The 18,714-nt window shown below is 46.8% G+C and overlaps 1 protein-coding gene across 1 annotated transcript; it reads left to right on the top strand.

Annotated features, from left to right (window-relative positions):
* The first annotated feature begins 3,113 nt into the window (after nt 1-3,113).
* LOC120734862 (glutamate dehydrogenase, mitochondrial-like) lies at nt 3,114-16,481 on the top strand. The gene is made up of 13 exons (XM_040033921.1): nt 3,114-3,993; nt 7,364-7,444; nt 7,542-7,597; nt 8,947-9,010; nt 9,197-9,291; nt 10,570-10,749; nt 12,055-12,192; nt 12,336-12,473; nt 13,170-13,250; nt 13,359-13,482; nt 13,563-13,654; nt 13,736-13,798; nt 14,613-16,481. Exons 1-13 carry the CDS (start codon nt 3,585-3,587, stop codon nt 14,730-14,732), a joined length of 1,641 nt encoding a protein of 546 aa, XP_039889855.1. The 5' UTR covers nt 3,114-3,584; the 3' UTR covers nt 14,733-16,481.
* Nucleotides 16,482-18,714: the final 2,233 nt, after the last annotated feature.

The following is an 18,714-nucleotide window of genomic DNA, read 5'->3' as shown; positions in this document are numbered from 1 at the left end:
TTTCCGATTCACACAACAGAAAACGGTGAAGTGCTCAGACTGCAGATACCTGCCAATCAGCAACATCCAATTCAAATCCTAGAATTTCACTCTGGCCTGGAACTGGAGAAAACACAGACAGGAAATGCACTTTCATAATAAAGCCATTTTTAATGACGTTCTTTTTTTATTTGCTCAGTTAGCAGCTGAAGCCAAACATGGCCGACAGCATTTTCCTGGCAGCGGCCTGCTGGCGTCTCTTCCTGTGTCTGGTTTACCTGCAGACTCACGCTCCTCCCGTAGGATCGCATCACTCGGAGCTCGTACAATCTCCTCTTCATCACACGGTATTTCCAGACTTCCTGGGAGCGGGTATCGGTGTTCTCTTCTTCCTTCAGTGACTGATGTTCCTGCACTTCGTTTTGGTCCTCCAGCGTTTCTTCTTCTGGGGTTTCACCCTGCAGCTGGACACTGAGCTTCTTGGAGATCTCGTCGATCATCTTTTCGCTCATGTTTCTCCTTCCTCCTGCACTCAGAGATCTGTGCTGCTCCTGGATTTGAACGTCCAACTCCTCCAGCTGTTTGACCTCATTGCTCAGCCCACTGTAAAGCGCCTCAGACACTTTGTCCTGTGAGGTTCCACTTCTAACCTTTAAAACGTTGGGACGTCATTCTTAACGCTCCTCTGTCTGACCTCCAGCTGCAGCGTTTTCTTTAGAAATCATGGATGAGTCATGGAGCGAACTCTTCATACAGCATTTCCATCAAAGCGTCTTCCATGTCCACCTTTGACTGAAGCTTCCGCCATTTCTCGCTCCGGACCTCGATCTCTCCATAGAGGTTCTCCCTGTCCTCCCTCCAGGTCACTCAGGTACTGTAAGCCTGCTCTTTCAGCGAGTCAAAGCAAAGCTGAGCGTGCTCCCTCTCTGACCTTCTGAGTGGTTTAAACCTGCATTCTCTCTGATGTCCAGCAGGGGGCAACATAGTCTAAGCATCATCGTGTTCGTTGCATTTCGCATTCTCACACGAGACACACAGACTTGGATGCAAAAATTCTGATTGGCTGTTTTGGTCTCCAATCAGCTCGCTAGCTACTGTAGACAAACCCAGGCAAATATCCCAGAATGCAATTCGTCCAAAACCCAAACGAGACAGTTGCGAAACCCAAACTTTTAAGATATTTTCAGGTGAGAATGGTGCTGTGCAAACTTCAAATATCTGCTCGATGTATCAAGACATCACATGTTTGCACTAGTGCTCAGAAGTGTGTGCTCAGAATAGAGGCACTAAAATAACGCCATACATTACATCCTAACCAGCAGTAGAAAAATGAGGGAACAAATATATGATGAGCCAGTATCTGATTGGCTGATAGCATCTGAGTGCTGGGGTTTGTCCCTAACACTGTAAAATCATCTTCAGACAATGTTTTTGTAAACTGAGGAATCTGCACTGACAATATTTACTTATCGTGTAAATGTTGTGTTTACACAGTCTTGGGTTTCATGGTGACTTTTTCAGAGTTTTATTCTAAAATTTGCTAAACTAAGATTGCATAAAGCACGTTGTAAAGCTGTCTCACTTAAGTTTACTGTCTGAAGTTTAAGTGATTGCTTAAAACCACGTTTCCTAATCACTCCCTTCTGAAGTTAACTATTACATTCACCACCAGGTGGCAGCATTTTACCAGTGGGTGTGTTCAAATGGCAACCTCCAGCTCCCCACTTCCCCTGAGCACACCAACAAAAAGGCTCTCAAAACAATATATGTGAATTTTTGCATGTATTCTTATAATTGTTACTTTTTTCTTTTACCCCTGGCTTTGTGTGTTCATGTTCTGTTGTTTTGTATACTTCATCCGTTCGTATGTTGTATATACTCATTGTTTGTTAAATAAAGTTTATTTAAAAAAAAAAAAACTTCCCCTGAGCACAACATCAGCTATGAAGTTAGTGTTGCTATGGACAATATCATGGTAGCCAAAACAAAAGAACAAATAAAAACATCAACAACAGGATACAAATGGAGTGTAAAATGCTTTAAAAATAGGAGTCCGTCTTTTATTTACAGTCTTTGTGATATTCAGCCCTTTCTCTAACAAATGTGTTTTAGCCCGTCTACTTGAGGTCCGCCTCCCTAAACCCCACTGTTTCCTGATTGGCCAGCTGTATGAATAAGTCTGTGACATGCTGACATCAGCGCATCACTAAAGAAGTAAGAACAGTGTAAAGTGAGCGTGTAGACACGGTCAAACCTGAGCTCGTGAACAGTTGGCCACATGTGACGCAAACATCCATCACTTTCACTTTTCACCGTTTTGGTTCTGTGGATTTTGCTTTAATTTCTCTTCGATATTTTTTTAAATCGATGCTCAAACTGAAGTTAGAGTAAAACGCAGACATTTCTACTCTGGACTTGTTTTCAAAGAAGTGTCTGTGAGCTGCAGAAAGGTCAGAAAAGGTCAGAAAATCTGAACAGAAAAATCACAAGTGTGACGACCCAACAGATTTAGCTGGCGACCTTTAGCAGGAGCCTGACCCCTATGTTGGGGAGCGCTGGACTGAATGTACTGCTCGTGCTTCTGCACTTTCACATACGTTTTTTGTGCAATTTTGCATGCTGGGTTTTTTGTTTGTGTTTTTTACAGCGCATTGTGTTCTGCGTCCTGATCGACTGTAGACCATTGTCAATCAATCCCTGTCTCCTGTACAGTACACAATGCGTTCAGCTTGTCAAATGTATATAACTCTTCGATCCTACAGTGTAACTCTGAAGTGCTGGACTGTGTGTTTTTAAGTTTTCTCCCCAACAAACACAAACAATGTCGTTTTGCACCCTCAAAGGCAACCGCCGGTGCCTTTGGTTTCATTCTATAATACTGGACTTTTTTTCTATGAAGTTTTGAAGTTTGAGAGTGTTTAAACAAGAGGACAAAGTGTGAAAAAGTTCACGTGTATCTGAGAAAAGTGTACAAAGCTTGTAGTGAGGGGTTTTACAGCCTTAAAACACCTATAATAATTTAAAAAAATAAAGTTGGCTACTTCGCGGGTTATTTTTGGAACGTAACACCCGCGATAAACAAGGGACCACTGTATCAGGAGAAAATGGCTGAAAATCTGCAGTGAACGTTGGGCTTTTATTTGGAAAGTTGAGTCCAGACGACCGGATATGCAAAACTGTGGCGATGCTAGCTTAAACCGCCACACATTAACTCTAAACGTGTTAAATACCGTCAAAATGTCCATTTTTTGGTGGATGCTTCTGTTTTAGAGCGGTATTTGGTCCTCTCCGTGTGCTTCTCTGCACTTTATTTAATAAGTTGTTCGGTTTTAACGACTTTTCAGGGTGTTGCCAAAAGCTAACGATAAGCTAAGCTACGTGCCTCCTTCCCGGCGCTGCCGGTCTCGTGCGGGTTTTTGTGTATGAAATTGAGCCGCACGTCTTGCCCGGCGCCTCACGCGGCGGTCTAGCTTGACAGGAAGGGGCGGCGGGAAGGAGGAGCCGCTGCTGCGGTACAGCTCTGTGTTTACGCGGCTCCATTTCCTCGTCTTCCCCGCGGTCTCGTCTCACCTCCCTGGGACGGCGAACTTCTACAAACCGTGAAAATGTACCGGTACTTCGGAGAGCTACTCACCCGGGGAGCGGGCGGCGTCCTGGCCTCGGGGTACCCCGCCGCCGCTGCTGACTCTGTTCTGCCGGCGTCCGCGTCCCTGCTGCGGCACCGCGGCTACAGCCAGGCCGTAGATCCGGCCGACGACCCGAACTTCTTCACTATGGTGGAGGGCTTCTTCGATAAGGGCGCCGCTATCGTGGAGGACAAGCTGGTGGAAGACCTGAAGACTCGAGAGACTGCCGAGCAGAAGAGGAGCCGGGTCCGCGGGATCCTGCGGATCATCAAGCCGTGCAACCACGTCCTGAGCGTCAGCTTCCCCATCAAGAGAGACAGCGGGGAGTGGGAGGTGATCGAGGGCTACCGGGCTCAGCACAGCCAGCACCGGACGCCCTGCAAGGGAGGTGAGTCTCCCGCGCCCGGCGCCTGTTAGCACCGCTGAAAAAAGTTCACGTTCACGCAGAGCCGACGTGACACGATTTGAACCCACATGAAAAATGAATGTAAAGGGTTTGAAAGCAGCCTGATCCAGATTCAGACAGACTAGATTTTTGTGCTTTTACTTTGATTTAAAACTAGACTCCCGTCTTTTAACCAGCTAAAACCACATTGTGCGTGCGCAAAGAAACTAAAATCAGATGTGCAGGAAATGTTATTCACACCAGCCCGAGGAAGCTTTCGTCCAGTGAGACAGCCACTTTAGGATTTTACTCTCCTCTCACTAATTAATGTGCATTCATCCCCAAAGCAGGGATTTCCTGTGTGAACCTGAAACACAGCTTTAATAACATCAGATGGTTGAGGTAAAGGTTCAAAGATAGCTTGGTTAAACCAATAAGGACGTCAAGCAAACGGCAATGAAGAATAATGCAAATATTGCACTGTAAAAAAGCTGTAGTATAAGAGCTGGGGTGGGCAAGCGTGAGGCGTGAATGCTGCATGTGTGTGCATGTCTGGGGCTTGCTGAGCCATGACCCCTGTGGGATGTGGCCCCGCTCCCTGCTGGAGGCTTCTGTTCCTGGCTTGTGGCTGGCCTGTAGCGGGTCCACTGCCTGCTGCAGATCACAGTTCTGACTGCAAAAGCTGCTGGACAGGATTTGTGTGTGTGTGACATGTATGTACATGCTGAAAGGAGCGTTGTCTCCTGGTGCTGACGTTTCCGCCTCAGGCAGGAATGTTGTCAGTCCGGTTCGAGCTCAGGGTGCCGTGTTTTTGTTCTGAGCTCTGTGCCATCACTCTGATGTTTGGTCCGAGGTTCAGACTCTGCAGTACATGTGGAGACGGGGGTCACAGTGGTCTGACAGGTGGAGGTGTCGTGAACGAAATGCTCGGTTTATTCGGAGCACGAAAGACCACGTTTGGAGACCTGAACAGATACGATGGCGCAGCAGAGGATTCGAAGCTGCTTTGAGTGACTTTGAATGCAGACTTGCTGTGACACACCTCAGCCTGAGCCGCACTCACTCTTTAACATGTCAGCTCATGACGCTGACGGGGTGTCAGGTTATTGCCTGAGCTGCACCTTAATCCACCCACACACTGCACACTGTCTCTGATGGCCAGTTTCCTCCTGTGTGCTGGACAGAAACTGTCCTGCTCTGAGCTCACACCCCAGCCTCACAGTGGAAACGCTGGTTTTACTGGGGTTTCCACTGTGAGGCCGTGCCTGCTGGCTCCGATCACACACAGACCTGATCTTTTCCTGCTATTACAGATTTACTCGGCTCATGTTTCTGCTGACAAATTGGTGCCAGTTTGAGCCTCGAGCGGCCCAGTGAAGGTTTCCTGGAAAAAATCCAGCCGAGTAAACGACCGCAAGCCGTCAGCGGCCTCCAGGGGGCGGAGCTTGGACAGAAGTTCATAGAAAGGAGGGAAGCGATTATTAGGAAATGTTCCCCTCAGGTAGATTGTAGTTAGACGGATTATGAGAACACAGAGAGCCTGTTTAATGCGTTCATGTGACCTGAACCACCAAACAAACAGAGACCTGAGCTGTCCAATCAGCTCAGAGCTTTTTCACACCCGCCTCAGCTGTCGTCATGGACCCCTCCACCTTTAACTGTCCTCAGAGTTCCCGCAGCTCCCCGAAGACTCGCAGGAACCTGAACGATCACATGATGCTGCTTCGCTCTGAAATCACAGAGCCGGTCAGATTAATTACTCAGGATTTATTCACGTCTGCTGCTTCGGCACAAAATTTAATCAGTTAAACTTATAATGTTTCAAATTCACTCACATGATGGACGTGATGAACATATAGTCTCCGGACACTTTATTATGCACATCTTGCTAATATTAAAGTCTTCTCGATTCAACAAGATGCTGCAAACGCTCCTCACAGACTGTTTAACCTGATGTCATTAGTATTATTGCATTAATGATATTTGTAATAATAATAATAATAATAATAATGGATTACATTTATATAGCGCTTTTCGAGACCCTCAAAGCGCTTTACAATTCCACTATTCATTCACTCTCACATTCACACACTGGTGGAGGCAGCTACAGTTGTAGCCACAGCTGCCCTGGGGCAGACTGACAGAGGCGAGGCTGCCATATCACACCATCGGCCCCTCTGGCCATCACCAGTAGGCGGCAGGTGAAGCGTCTCGCCCAAGGACACAACGAGCGAGGCCGTCCGAGCCGGGGCTCGAACTGGCAACCTTCCGATTACAAGACGAACTCCCAACTCTTGAGCCACGATCGCCCCCATTGTATATGAGCTTTGGGTTATTAATCTTATATGTAATTGACTCCTGCTCATCAGTGATTGAGGGGGAATACAGGGCTCCATTAAGAGGCCACAAAAGGCTTTTTATTCCTGTTCACCCGTCATTCGCTGGTGACTCCACTCCACAGTGGCCTTTATGATGGCATTGTCCATCTTTGATATACAGTCTGCAGTTGGAGTTGATTGCTGGGGTGACAGAGGGTTGACTTTATTTCTATTTATTGGCATTTATTTGTCCCAAAGAGCTTTGCTGACGGTAAGAAGAGGCGCTGTACGAGCCACAGACGTGTTTTAATCAGTAGACTGGGAGTTGTGGTGTGCTGGTGGTTTGGTCACAGCAGTCTTTCCCGTGACTCTTGTCTGCTGCTGTGTCGTCAGCTGTGTGTCTGCAGGTCCTTCAGCGAGTCCAGCTTACAGCTTTTACTCATCACATCCAGTGTTGTGTGCGAATAAAGAGACGTGGTGGAGCAGGTGGAGGGTGTGGTTGTTTTCCTATAAAGCAGCGTGTGTCTGAGGCGAGGTGGCCACACCCGCCCTGAGTCACACCGAGTTTCTCTGCTTCCTCCTCCACGCCGTCCTTCTCACTTCTGCATTTCTCCGTGGGCCGCTCACTTCACCCATCTTCCTTCTCTGCTTTTGTCTCCTCATCCATCATGTTGTCACTTCCTCCCGCCGCTGCTTTCACATTTCAACCTGCCTCCATGTGTTTTTGTTTTCCTTCCCACTCGCCTCCGAGCACAGCCATTTTGTCCCTGCAGCCTGTGTTTGCAGTGATGCGTGAGAGCTGCTGGCCCACTTCCACGCTGACCTCCCTCCACTTTCTGACCGCTCGCCTCAGCGGCTCAGGCCACCTTTATAAATGTTCACATAGCTGCACGTCCACCTTAAAGCTCAAACACACTTCCATTATGGACAGAACGTTACCCAAATGTGGGCAGAGGCCTCCTGGTGGGCAAAGCAGGTAGTGCAGGTGGGCTGGCACAGATGGTGAACTTTAACCATTGAAAGTCTCGTGAAATAACGGCGTGTGTCTGTTGCAGGTATCCGTTACAGCACAGAGGTGTCTGTGGACGAGGTGAAAGCTCTGGCCTCGCTGATGACCTACAAATGTGCCGTCGTAGGTGAGGACACACTGAACCCAGCACCCCGTCGCCCTCTGCTGTGTTTGAGTGAATCTGCTGCTTGTTGTCTTGTGAACTAAAGTGACTTTGTTTCCAGATGTGCCTTTTGGTGGAGCCAAAGCCGGCGTGAAGATCAACCCGAAGAAGTACTCGGTAAGTGCGACGCTTCCACGCCGGCCGGCCCTCCTCGGTGATCCTTGTGGTTTTATTTCTTGATCAGCGCTCGGCCTCGAACTAAACTGGAAATAGGATTATTATTATTGTGTTGCCATGGAAACCTAATGCCTTGTGGTAAGTGAACGAAGCGCGAGTGTGCAAGTGTTCTTTCCCACGATGCTGCAGTCGGCCCCGCTCATCAGCTTGTTGTTTGTAATGGTTCCACGGCTGTAGATGGAGAACCCGGAGCAGCTGTCTGCTGTTTTACAGTAAACGTTCCGACCTGAGCGGAAACGCTGAGCCATCAGCTGGCAGAGAGACGCCAGGGATTCACTCTGAAACGTGATGACTCGTGACTTTCTCCCCACATTGATGTCAGGGCCCTCTGCCACCCCCTCCCTCTCTAAATGTTTGCTCGACCTTCGCTCTTTGCTGCTTTCTCTGCTGGAAAACTTCGATCAGCTGACACGAGCATAACTGGGAGGACTGCTGACCTCTGACCTCTTGATATGAGAGAAATACAGGAAATGGACGGACAGACATGATGAAATGCTAAAAGTAGAGCTGTTGTCCTTGTCCTGCCGAGCGCTAGGTCAGACTTTGATTGCGTTTGATTTATACCACAAGAAAAAACACACGAGTTCGTTTTGCTTGATTATCGTGTTTCCTCCTTTGTTTAAAGACAGAATGATCGTTTAAATAAAAATGAAAGCGCAGTTACAGGACGCCATATTTACTGTAACATACGGATGTTTGCATCGCTTCACTTTCATGGTTGCATAAGAAATAAACTCCAGAGATGCCTGAGGACCTCTTAATGTAGTGGTTTATGCTGTTGTTCGCCTGAAGGTTGCTGGTTCAACCCCCCCGAGACACGGATCCTGTGTCTGGTTTAAAACTGCCACTCGCGGTGACGACCAATTATGACAAACCCGTGAGGAACCATATCAGAACATCAGCAGAAGCTTCCTCGGGTCATTAAAGCAGAGAGCTCATTTTCACTCAAACCCGTCGTGACCACAGCGCTCAGGGACCGCCTACAAAATGCCGCAATGGAAAAATAAAGTGGAGGATCACAAGAATCACGCCAAGCATTTCCCTTTGATCACACTGCAACTCGTAGCTTGTGGAAGTGGGGACTTTCCTTCATGTTCCCAGTTGCTGCTCTTTGGTTTCCCTCGTCAGACACAGGCCAGACAAATGTGGGCGTGCACTCGTGCTGTCCTATCAAAGTGCCTGCTGTGTTTAACGGGGGTCAGACTGGGGTGTGTACTCCAGCCAGCACCGCTGAAAGGTGAAACGCATCAAAATAAAAATATGTGTATTTTTTTAAATTGTGTTTTCAGGACAACGAGCTGGAGAAGATAACCCGAAGGTTTACCATCGAGCTCGCCAAGAAGGGCTTCATCGGTGAGTGATGTCACACAGCGATGTCACACCTGTCAGCTCCACTGAAGGTGGTGCGGCTCTTAGAGCAGGAGGTGGGCTGCAGAGTGGCTTGCAAGTGGCTTAAATCTTACTGACAGGAAGTTCAGAGTCAGCTGACGTGGGCTAATTTTCACTTCGCGTCCTCCCTGAACCGATGCGCTCTTGCAGGGCCCGGCATCGACGTTCCTGCTCCGGATATGAGCACCGGGGAGCGCGAGATGTCCTGGATCGCCGACACCTTCGCCACCGTCATGGGACACAATGTGAGTACTGACCCAGCAAAAAAGACGTGACGTCCAAATGCGTATGATTACACAGTAGGGCTGGGCGATATGGCCTAAAATCCATATCGCGGTATAATTTGAATCATGTGCGGTAACGATATATATCACGATATAGTCTGTTCTTCTTTATAACGTATTTCCCACACTATAAGGACTTAAAATCCTTTAATTTTCTCAAAAATCGACAGTGTGCCGTATGTATGAATTCTGGTTGTGCTTACTGACCTCGAACAGATTTTCTGTGCTACACGGCGCTCGGCAATCTGTCAAAAATGTTTTAGTCCGACTTTGCTAAGCTACGAAGCCGCACCACCTGATGGATTGTTGGAGCATTACGGCTGCCGTAGTCAGGAGCCTCGCGGAGTAATCTGGGTCCTAAACTCCATCAGATTCAGGTCCCAAAGTCAAACGAACACTGAGTTAAAAACGGTCCAAATTCTTTCATCTTTAATAAAACAATCAGTGTTGCTGCTTTACCAGGTGTAACAATTAAGTTTAACATCCAGGCATCCATGAAAACAGGATTTATTACATTTAACGGAGTTAGAAGTTAGCAGGAAGTTAGCTCGCTAGTTAGCTAAACATGACATAGCATGTTCTGACTGAGAGATTTCTGAAAAATTCAAACGTACAGCTCTGCTACCACTTCCAACATAAATGAAGACAGAAAACTAAACAGCAGTGACGTTTGCAGGGTTACTGAAGTTGGGCTAGCTGGTATATAATGATGTGCTACGTGATCACTAGCGACACAGCTATGTTAGCATAAACACAGAGAAGCTGGAGGATGAACGCTAACTTTTTTCCCACTCGATAAAAGTTAACGTGAGGGTTCCTGATGGTTAGAGACAAATGCAGTCACATGGCAGGATGCTGAAAAGGGACCAAACTTCAGTCAGGAGGACAACTGACATAATCCATCCACAGTACGAGGTTAGTCATTAATATACTGCTGCATGGGAATAGAGCAGCTGCGAGAGAATACAGCATTAGTGAATCAATGATAGGGAAGTGAAGGAAGCGCAGTTTTTGGCTTTCCCCATATTTCAAAAGTGCTTCGTCTCTTTGCTTTTACTGTCGCCCGCCATAATTTGCAGCTGTTATTGCTGCAGCCGCTGCCATGCTTTCAAGCAGAAACAGGCGCAGCTTGATGACACCATCAACAAGCGCTATCGTGGTAGAGCGGTATAGTCATGTGTTATTTCAGAATTAGGCTGTTGTTTTTGTTTTTGACCTCGGCGTGTCGTCCATGTTCAGGACATCAACGCCCACGCCTGCGTCACCGGGAAGCCCATCAGTCAGGGAGGAATTCACGGCCGCATCTCCGCCACCGGCCGGGGAGTCTTCCACGGCATCGAGAACTTCATCAACGAGGCGTCATACATGAGCCAGCTCGGGATGTACCCCGGGTTCCAGGACAAGACCTTCGTCATCCAGGTATGCTCCGCCATCGTCACAACAGAACGTCTGCAGCGTTCTCACACTTCGTTTAAAAGCAGGATGAACAGTGAACGCAGCACGATGACCACGAGCCCGAAACCTCCGTGTAAAGTTCTCACAGAAGAGCTGAGGGACGTCAGCGGGAGTGGGCCGGTGTGAAGAAGCGTTGCTTATGTTATAAATGATGAGCAGATTAAGCCTAAGTGACGTTTCCTCATCCGTTCGGGTCCGAGTGATGTACCTCTCATCATCAGACGGCGAGCATGAGGCAACGTGCAGATGTGCATGTAGCTGCCTGCTCTGACCACACTGACTCGGCTGTGGATAATTTACATCACACTGCAGCAACTGCACCTCAGACGGGGACATTGAGGAGGAGTAACAGGATCTCCAGCTGTCCCTGTCCATCTTTTATTTACAGTGTGAGAGCAGACGGCTCGGTCTGGATCCATTTATGAAGAACAAATGAGAAAAACTTTTCTTCCTCCTCGTCACTTCTTCCATCCTTCCCCCCTCAGCTGACTCATGTCCAGCCGCATGTTTTCATTTAATCAACAGGCGACCGCAACAAAGAGACCTCAGGATGCCCTTCATGACGTTCAGCACAAGTGTTGCTGGAGAGCAGGGAGGAGGCTCCGCCCATCCTCTGTGCTGATGATGTTTGGGTTTTTTCAAAATGCAAATCATCCAGCGACTAAGACGCAGGAGGACCACGAGGAGACGACGCTGACTGAAAACAGACCTGAGCAGATACAGCGACGTCGTGCCCACAACATCTGCTGCTGCGAAAACTCAACCACTAAAGTCACAGAACAACCGCTGAGGACTTCAGTCGAGATTACAGACGCACCTCCACGTTTACCCCTGAAGGTGGTGCTCCTCTACGTCACCGCCTCAGGACCAAGTGAGGTCAGAGGGCAAACTGAAGCTATCAGCTTTTTCCTGAAGTTTTGTGAGCGTGTTTCCTGTTTTTATCTTCTGGCACTGACTTTGGTTGAACACACTGGAACATTTTCCCTCAAAGGGCCTGAATGACTTGGATAGAGATAGATGAGTGTCTGGATCCTCGCCACAGTAATGCAGCCACTTTAGACTGTCACAGAATCTGAGTTACTTGTTTTTTCTACCCATACAGTGCTGGTGCCCAGTCTAAAACCAGTGCTGTGTCTGTCCACCAAATGGCTGACCCGGCTTCTAATAACTCTACATAAAAATGTGCAGTTTCCTATTCAGGAGAACGCTGTGTGATTTCTGACAGTGAAGCAGACACATGGGTTAATGCGCCCTCTGCTCTGCCTGCAGGGCTTCGGTAACGTGGGGCTTCACAGCATGCGCTACCTTCACCGCTTTGGAGCGAGGTGCGTCGGAGTCGGAGAATTGGACGGAAGCATCTGGAACCCCGAAGGCATCAACCCCAAAGAGCTGGAGGACTACAAACTGGTGGGTACACAGAAACGGGAGCAGTGTGCCACCTGCTGGCAGTACTGTGTCACTGCAGTGTACTAACAGTCCAGCTGGTTTGTTTTATGATTCGTGTGAAGCAGCTGCTGTTTTCATCAGTTTGAACGGTTTGTCGTTTCCAGGCCAACGGGACCATCGTGGGTTTCCCGGACTCGACTCCATACGAAGGAAGCATCCTCGAGGCCGACTGCGACATCCTGATCCCCGCCGCCAGCGAGAAACAGCTGACCAAAAGCAACGCCCACAAGATCAAGGCCAAGGTGCCACGGTTACCAGATCAGCTCATCACGTATACGTGCGACGATAACTCATGCACGCAATATTTAATTCAGTCTTTAGTCACAAATTATTCCGACACTCGGGAATAACGGCACTGGCAGGAAAACAAAATCCTTCATGCAAGAAGCAGAATTCATAGAAGGAAGAAACCCACAAACTTATACAGAAAACAAGGTTTAGTAGATTATAAATATACTGCGTATGTATGAATTTAAAGGAGTGAATGTTCTCAGATGTGAAGAGGAAAAAGTGCTTTACATAAATAAAACCTATAAATAAAAATAAATAAAAACCTTTAAAAAGTACAAAAAGCAGAAAATTATAAAGAGAAACAAACAGAAGTTGAGGAAACAAGACTTTTGATTTAAAAATAGTCATTGTTGGATTTTCTGACTGTTTGGGAACAGCTGCTGGGAAACATCCTTAAAGCTGGAGATGAACGTTATATTAAAATCCAGTGGGCCAATGATGGAGCCCCGAGGAACTCCACATGCACCCCAGTATACCGCTGTGTCTCATGCACACATGAGGAACAGTGCCGGTCCAGAGGCTGGAAGCCGTAAACATTTCAGATAAATTCAAGTAATCTAAATAAATAGCGCTAAAAAATGTCCGTCCTGGGAAACCGTTTGTGGGTTTCCATCAGTAAACTGACCTGGAGTCTGTGGTACCTTCAGATCATCGCAGAGGGAGCCAACGGGCCGACTACACCTGAAGCTGACCAGATCTTCCTGGAGAGAAACATCCTGGTGATCCCGGTCAGTGGACGCAAACGCTCGTGACCTTTGTCAAAGGTTAATTAGTCTCAGACTGAAGTAAACGAGACGTCTGTGTTATCCCCTCTCTCTTTTCCTCTCGTGGGTCAGGACATGTACCTGAACGCTGGCGGTGTGACGGTTTCCTACTTCGAGTGGTTGAAGAACCTGAACCACGTCAGTTACGGGCGACTCACCTTCAAATACGAGCGAGACTCCAACTATCACCTGCTGAGTGAGTCTGAGCATCCACTCAGGAAGCCTCCCACCAACGCTCTGATCTTTGTTGTCAGTAACGCTCTCGTCTCCCTGCAGTGTCGGTCCAGGAGAGTCTGGAGAGGAAGTTCGGCAAACACGGCGGCTCCGTCCCCGTCGTCCCCACCTCTGAGTTCCAGGCTCGGATCGCCGTGAGTACACACATACTCGTAGTACTCGAGTACTGTCTCCTCCTCTTCCTCAGGTGTGTAAGCTCCACTCTGTGGTTTCAGGGAGCGTCTGAGAAGGACATCGTTCACTCGGGTCTGGCCTACACCATGGAGCGCTCTGCCCGGGTAAGCACGCCAAACCTGCAGCGCCGCACGAAGGGAAAGTCATACAACATCACCGCGACCAGTTTATGACTCAAAGTAAATGATAACGCAGATGATGACAGAGAATCGTTATTGTCACAGTCGATGTGGAACTGAGATAAATATACACGATGATGATGATGAGCGACTTCATCAGTTGATCCCAGTTTTGGTTTAACGCGGGTGATCAGACGACCCAAAGGTTACATTAAACTTACACATCTCACATCTGCAAACACCTGGATCATAACCCGACTGTTATGAAGAGTACGTCAGAATAAATGCAGATGTACGTGTATTTTTATTTATTATAGTTAGCGCCCTCAGAGACCACACCTCCCCGAAGGGCGTGACCCTGACCTGATTTTGTTGGTTCGTTTCTACGGTGACACAAAAGTTAAACAGAAGCTGTAACTTTTGTCATTTGCACTGTCAAAGCAAATGAAATCTTTGGAACGACAGATATTCCTCCCGTGCTTCCTTCTGAAGAAATCTGAACGTGACAGTGTTCAAAACGAAGCTGCTGACAGACGAGCGTTAGCGGCTACACGCTTCCTCCCGCCGAGGGGGGAAAGGGAAGTGAGCACATCGCCAGGAACTCCTGACGGATCGTTTATGACACGAGACAACGCAGTTTAAACGCAGTGTCGGGGTTATTAGAATAAATCTACCCCTCACCCTGATGAACACATGGATGATAAATCAATGCGTCGCGTGCTCGCTGATAAAAGTCTGTAATATTTGATTTCATGAAACAAACGTGTTTGAGTCACTTCCTGTCTCTTCTCCGATGCAGCAAATCATGAGAACCGCCAACAAGTACGACCTGGGTTTGGACCTGCGGACGGCGGCGTACGTCAACGCCATCGAGAAGGTGTTCAAGGTTTACAGCGAGGCCGGCCTCATCATCACATAGACCCGCCTCCATCCACCTGTCCGTCTGTCTGTCTGTCCTACCTGAGTTTAGTTTCCACGTGTGTCTGAATTTCTCTGGGATTCTTCGTCTTGGTGCAGTCGCTCCTCCTCCTCCTCGTGTCTGTGTCCTTCTTTGAATTTAAACTTTAAAAAACCAAAGAAACTTGCGGTCGGCAGCTTTAACGCCACGGTCGCTCACCTGAATCGCTGCTTCCTGCACGGAAATGACAAATTATCTGAGCTCACTGGCCAAAAGTATGTGGACACCCCACAGATGATGTGGGCGGAGCCTTTCAGATGAAACGATTCCTTTCTCTGGAGTGTCGCGGTCCCGAAAGCCTCGAGTAGACGAGTCATAAAACGAGCTTCAGGAAAAAACAGAATATTTGTTTTTTCATTTTTATTGTTTTATTAATATTTTCGGGTTGAATCATGAACAAACTGAGCTGAAGTGTCGGTCTAACACGCATGATTAGAAAACGGTGCAATCACTGAATAAACAGCGGGACATTTCTGTTGGCACACTTGAGATGATTTCCTTTTTCTCATTTCTGTAAATGTGGGGAAAATGCCGGCGCTCTGTGGGAACGCTGGGATCAGTGCTGTCACAGAGACACACACAGATCAAACCTGTGAGAGATTATAAATTCAGGATCAAATGAATCTTTTTCTATCTTTCGAAAGGTTAAAAACTTGAAGCTCTGTTTGGACGAGTGACAGTGGTCTGTAGGTCGCCTCCTTCAGGCTCCGTTAACGGGCCCGGTTCGTATCGTGGAGGGAACGTCTGCTGCTGCAAACACTGATCCCCAATCAGTTCGTTGTGGGTGTCCACATACTTCTGACCACGTGTCGTGCTTTTCTTCTTCTACTGTGACGCCGTGCGCATGTGCCTCAGGACTGTCACTTTAATGTTCTTCTGCCCACAGTCACTTTATTAAGAGCAATAACTCGTTTACAGCCATCGCTGAAATTTTAAAAAACATCCAATTGAATGCAGACGTTTACAGCAGAGAAACTTCATCATCTTATCATCAGTCCAGCCGCCGGAGCTCCAGACCCAAAACATTCAGGTCAGGAAAAACTCGACCAAAGAGCCGATATTTATTTTTCACTGTTTGAAATCTGTAGATTAATTTAGAAGATTTCATCTTTAGCTGCAGAAAGTTTGTTTCACTTTAAAAAAACAAAATTTATTCAAAAATTTGAAGTTTCACAAAAGTTTGTTTTTTGTTAAATGAGGGGAAATCTGCTGCGCCGATAAAGTGCCGTTCAGTCAGGACGTCTGTTTCATTCCAGCTTTAGTTTTTATTTTCTGATAATGACCACAACCAAAAGTTGTTTCTTCTTCTTTGAAATGTTTGAAAAATCAGAAACCTGCTGTAAGAAAACTACAAACTATGCAAACACAGACGGTTCCCTGCGACCTCGCCGTCACAGCGCCCCCTGGCAGCCTCGCCTCTCGGGGTCAAACACTTGTTCCTTCTGTGGACTCTGAGTTTTTATGTTAAAGAGAAATAAAATCCAAACAAAGTGACGCCTGAATGTGTTTCGTTTTTTTTAAATCAAGCTTTATTGTTCAGTCTCCAGCTAACAGCGTTTTGCTTCAGTGCAAATACAATTTATATTTAAGAACAAAAGAGGTGCAGGGTCCGATCTGGCCGTAGGTCGAGTTGGAAAATGATAATTTAAAAAAATGCAAAAAAAAAAAGTTTCATTTGTATTGGTGTCAAAATAAAATCTCTAAAGTTTGTTTTGTTTCCAGTTGTTTTTGCATGTTGCCAAATCATTTTTGATACAGCACAGGGTCCATCCAGCTTAAGGCAAACCTGCAGGTTAATATGAAAACAATGTTATCAAAGTGTCTGTGAAGGTTCTCAGTCATCCAGGTCATCGTAGTCAAAGGAGCTTGCAAAGAAAAGCGTCTGGACTTCTTTAAGTTGCTTGAAGACGTTTCACCTCTCATCCGAGAAGCTTCTTCAGTTCTAAGGTCAAATGGTGGAGAGTCCCAGATATAAACCCAGTGGGAGTTTCCCCCCACAGAGGGACAAAAGGACCCCCTGATGATCCTGTAATCGCCTGAGCCAAGGTGTGAAACTGGGTGTGGGTCCCAATCAGCCAGAGTTTCGGGTGAGTTCATTGTGAAACCTGGCCCCACCTTATCATGCGAATTCCTGAGATCAGATGGCCCAGGATGTGAGTGGGCGTTAAGGCGTCTGGGGAGGGACCTCAAAACTGGATTATAGATGGCAGACAGTTGGTGTCGTAAGCCCCGCCTCTGTTCAAATATGAACACCTGAAACTCTGGCTGATTGGGACCCACACCTGCTTTCACACCTTGGATCATGTGATTAGAGGATCATCAGGGGGTCCTTTTGTCCCTCTGTGGGGGGAAACTCCCACTAGGTTTAAATCTGGGACTCTCCACCATTTGACCTTAGAACTGAAGAAGCTTCTCGGATGAGAGGTGAAACATCTTCAAGTAACTTAAAGAAGTCCAGACGCTTTTCTTTGCAAGCTCCTTTGACAATGTTATCAAAGTGTTTGATGTGTAGAGCTGGTCGTCACACACTGGAGTGAGCTCGTGTGCACATGTTGGCTCGTTACAGACGTTTGTTTGTTTACATGCTGATAAACACAAACAATAAAAATCAAATCAACTTTATGATGCAGAAGAGGAAGAATGAGTCACTCTGACCACCAAAAGTCAATAAATGAGGACGTTGGGTCGTAAAATGTAAGCTGTGCGAAGGAGTGCTGCAGGGGAGCCAGCAGGGGGCGCTGTCGCAGCACGACCTCTGCTCCCTGCTGTGACTGACATCTGTGGACGTGCAGGTGGCGTCTCACAGCTTGACCTGAAGGTGGCAGTGTTGCATCACTGGCTGCTGTTCATGGTCCTGACAGTGTTGTCTAAATAAAGTTTACCTGTTGAAGTACAGCAAAAACTGTATCTGAAGGATGGACACGGGTATGATGAACGAGCTGAAGACAGAATCTGATTGGTTCATCGGCTGAGCATGACGTCAGCACTCGCTGCAGGTGCAGAAACACCTGAGACGTTTACCTGCATTCATGTTTGGTGGATCCAGGTGGAGAGCGGGGAACAGCGTGCACCTCCCTCCACACCGTTCTCAGCCTGAGCTGATGAGCGATGACGCTCACGACTCATCTGACGAATCAGTGATTTCATAGATACACAAGAGGGTACTTCCCCGACTGTGACCTGCACAGGCCGGCTCAGCTCATGCCACAGTGCTGTGAACGTAATAACACCTGAGTGCAATCACGTACACACACACACACACACACACACACAGCTGTATAGGAGCAGTAAAAGAATATATGTAATATTTTTCGTGTTTTTGTATTTTTCTCTTTATGATCATTCATTTGTTTTTACTATGTTTGTAAAGTTTTTAACTTGATTCGTTTTTTAAAAAACAAGTTTCCTTTTTGTTTTTTTTCTTCTTGTTTTTCTGCCTGGGTGGGCGTGGCTCCCCTTTACCATCCACCAATCAGTAGGTAGAGTTTGCCACGTGGTGCCGGAATTCCCCTTCAGCTCTGGGGCTTTCCAATCTGACTGCCTGCCTGCGGTCACCATGACAACCGAGCTGACCTAAGTCAAGTTTGTTGCGGAGGGTGGGACATGACTTCCTGATTATCAAAACAAAAGCATCATTTTACCGCACATTTTGAAAGGATAGTGAAATAGTTAAATATAATTTAGTTTAATTTTTTTTTTTTTTATACAAAGCTTAAAAGCTTTTTTTGTTTATATTTCTAATTTTTATGTTTGGGTAAAAATGTTTGTATCTTTTCGCTTTTCTCCTTAAATTAATTATTTTAATAATTTGTATAAAATTATCTGGAGAATTTTAAATAAACATAAAATCTAAAAATTCAAATGAAATAGTGATATCTCTGAACTGAATGTATTACAGTCGATGAGTTCAGAGGAAATAAATAAAAATTAAGATAATATGAAT

Source organism: Simochromis diagramma, unplaced genomic scaffold, assembly GCF_900408965.1.
Source record: "Simochromis diagramma unplaced genomic scaffold, fSimDia1.1 OVJJ01000176.1, whole genome shotgun sequence".
In the NCBI taxonomy this organism is placed as follows: domain Eukaryota; kingdom Metazoa; phylum Chordata; class Actinopteri; order Cichliformes; family Cichlidae; genus Simochromis; species Simochromis diagramma.
Note: the sequence above shows the minus strand (reverse complement) of the source record. Positions and strands in the feature narration are given on the sequence as shown.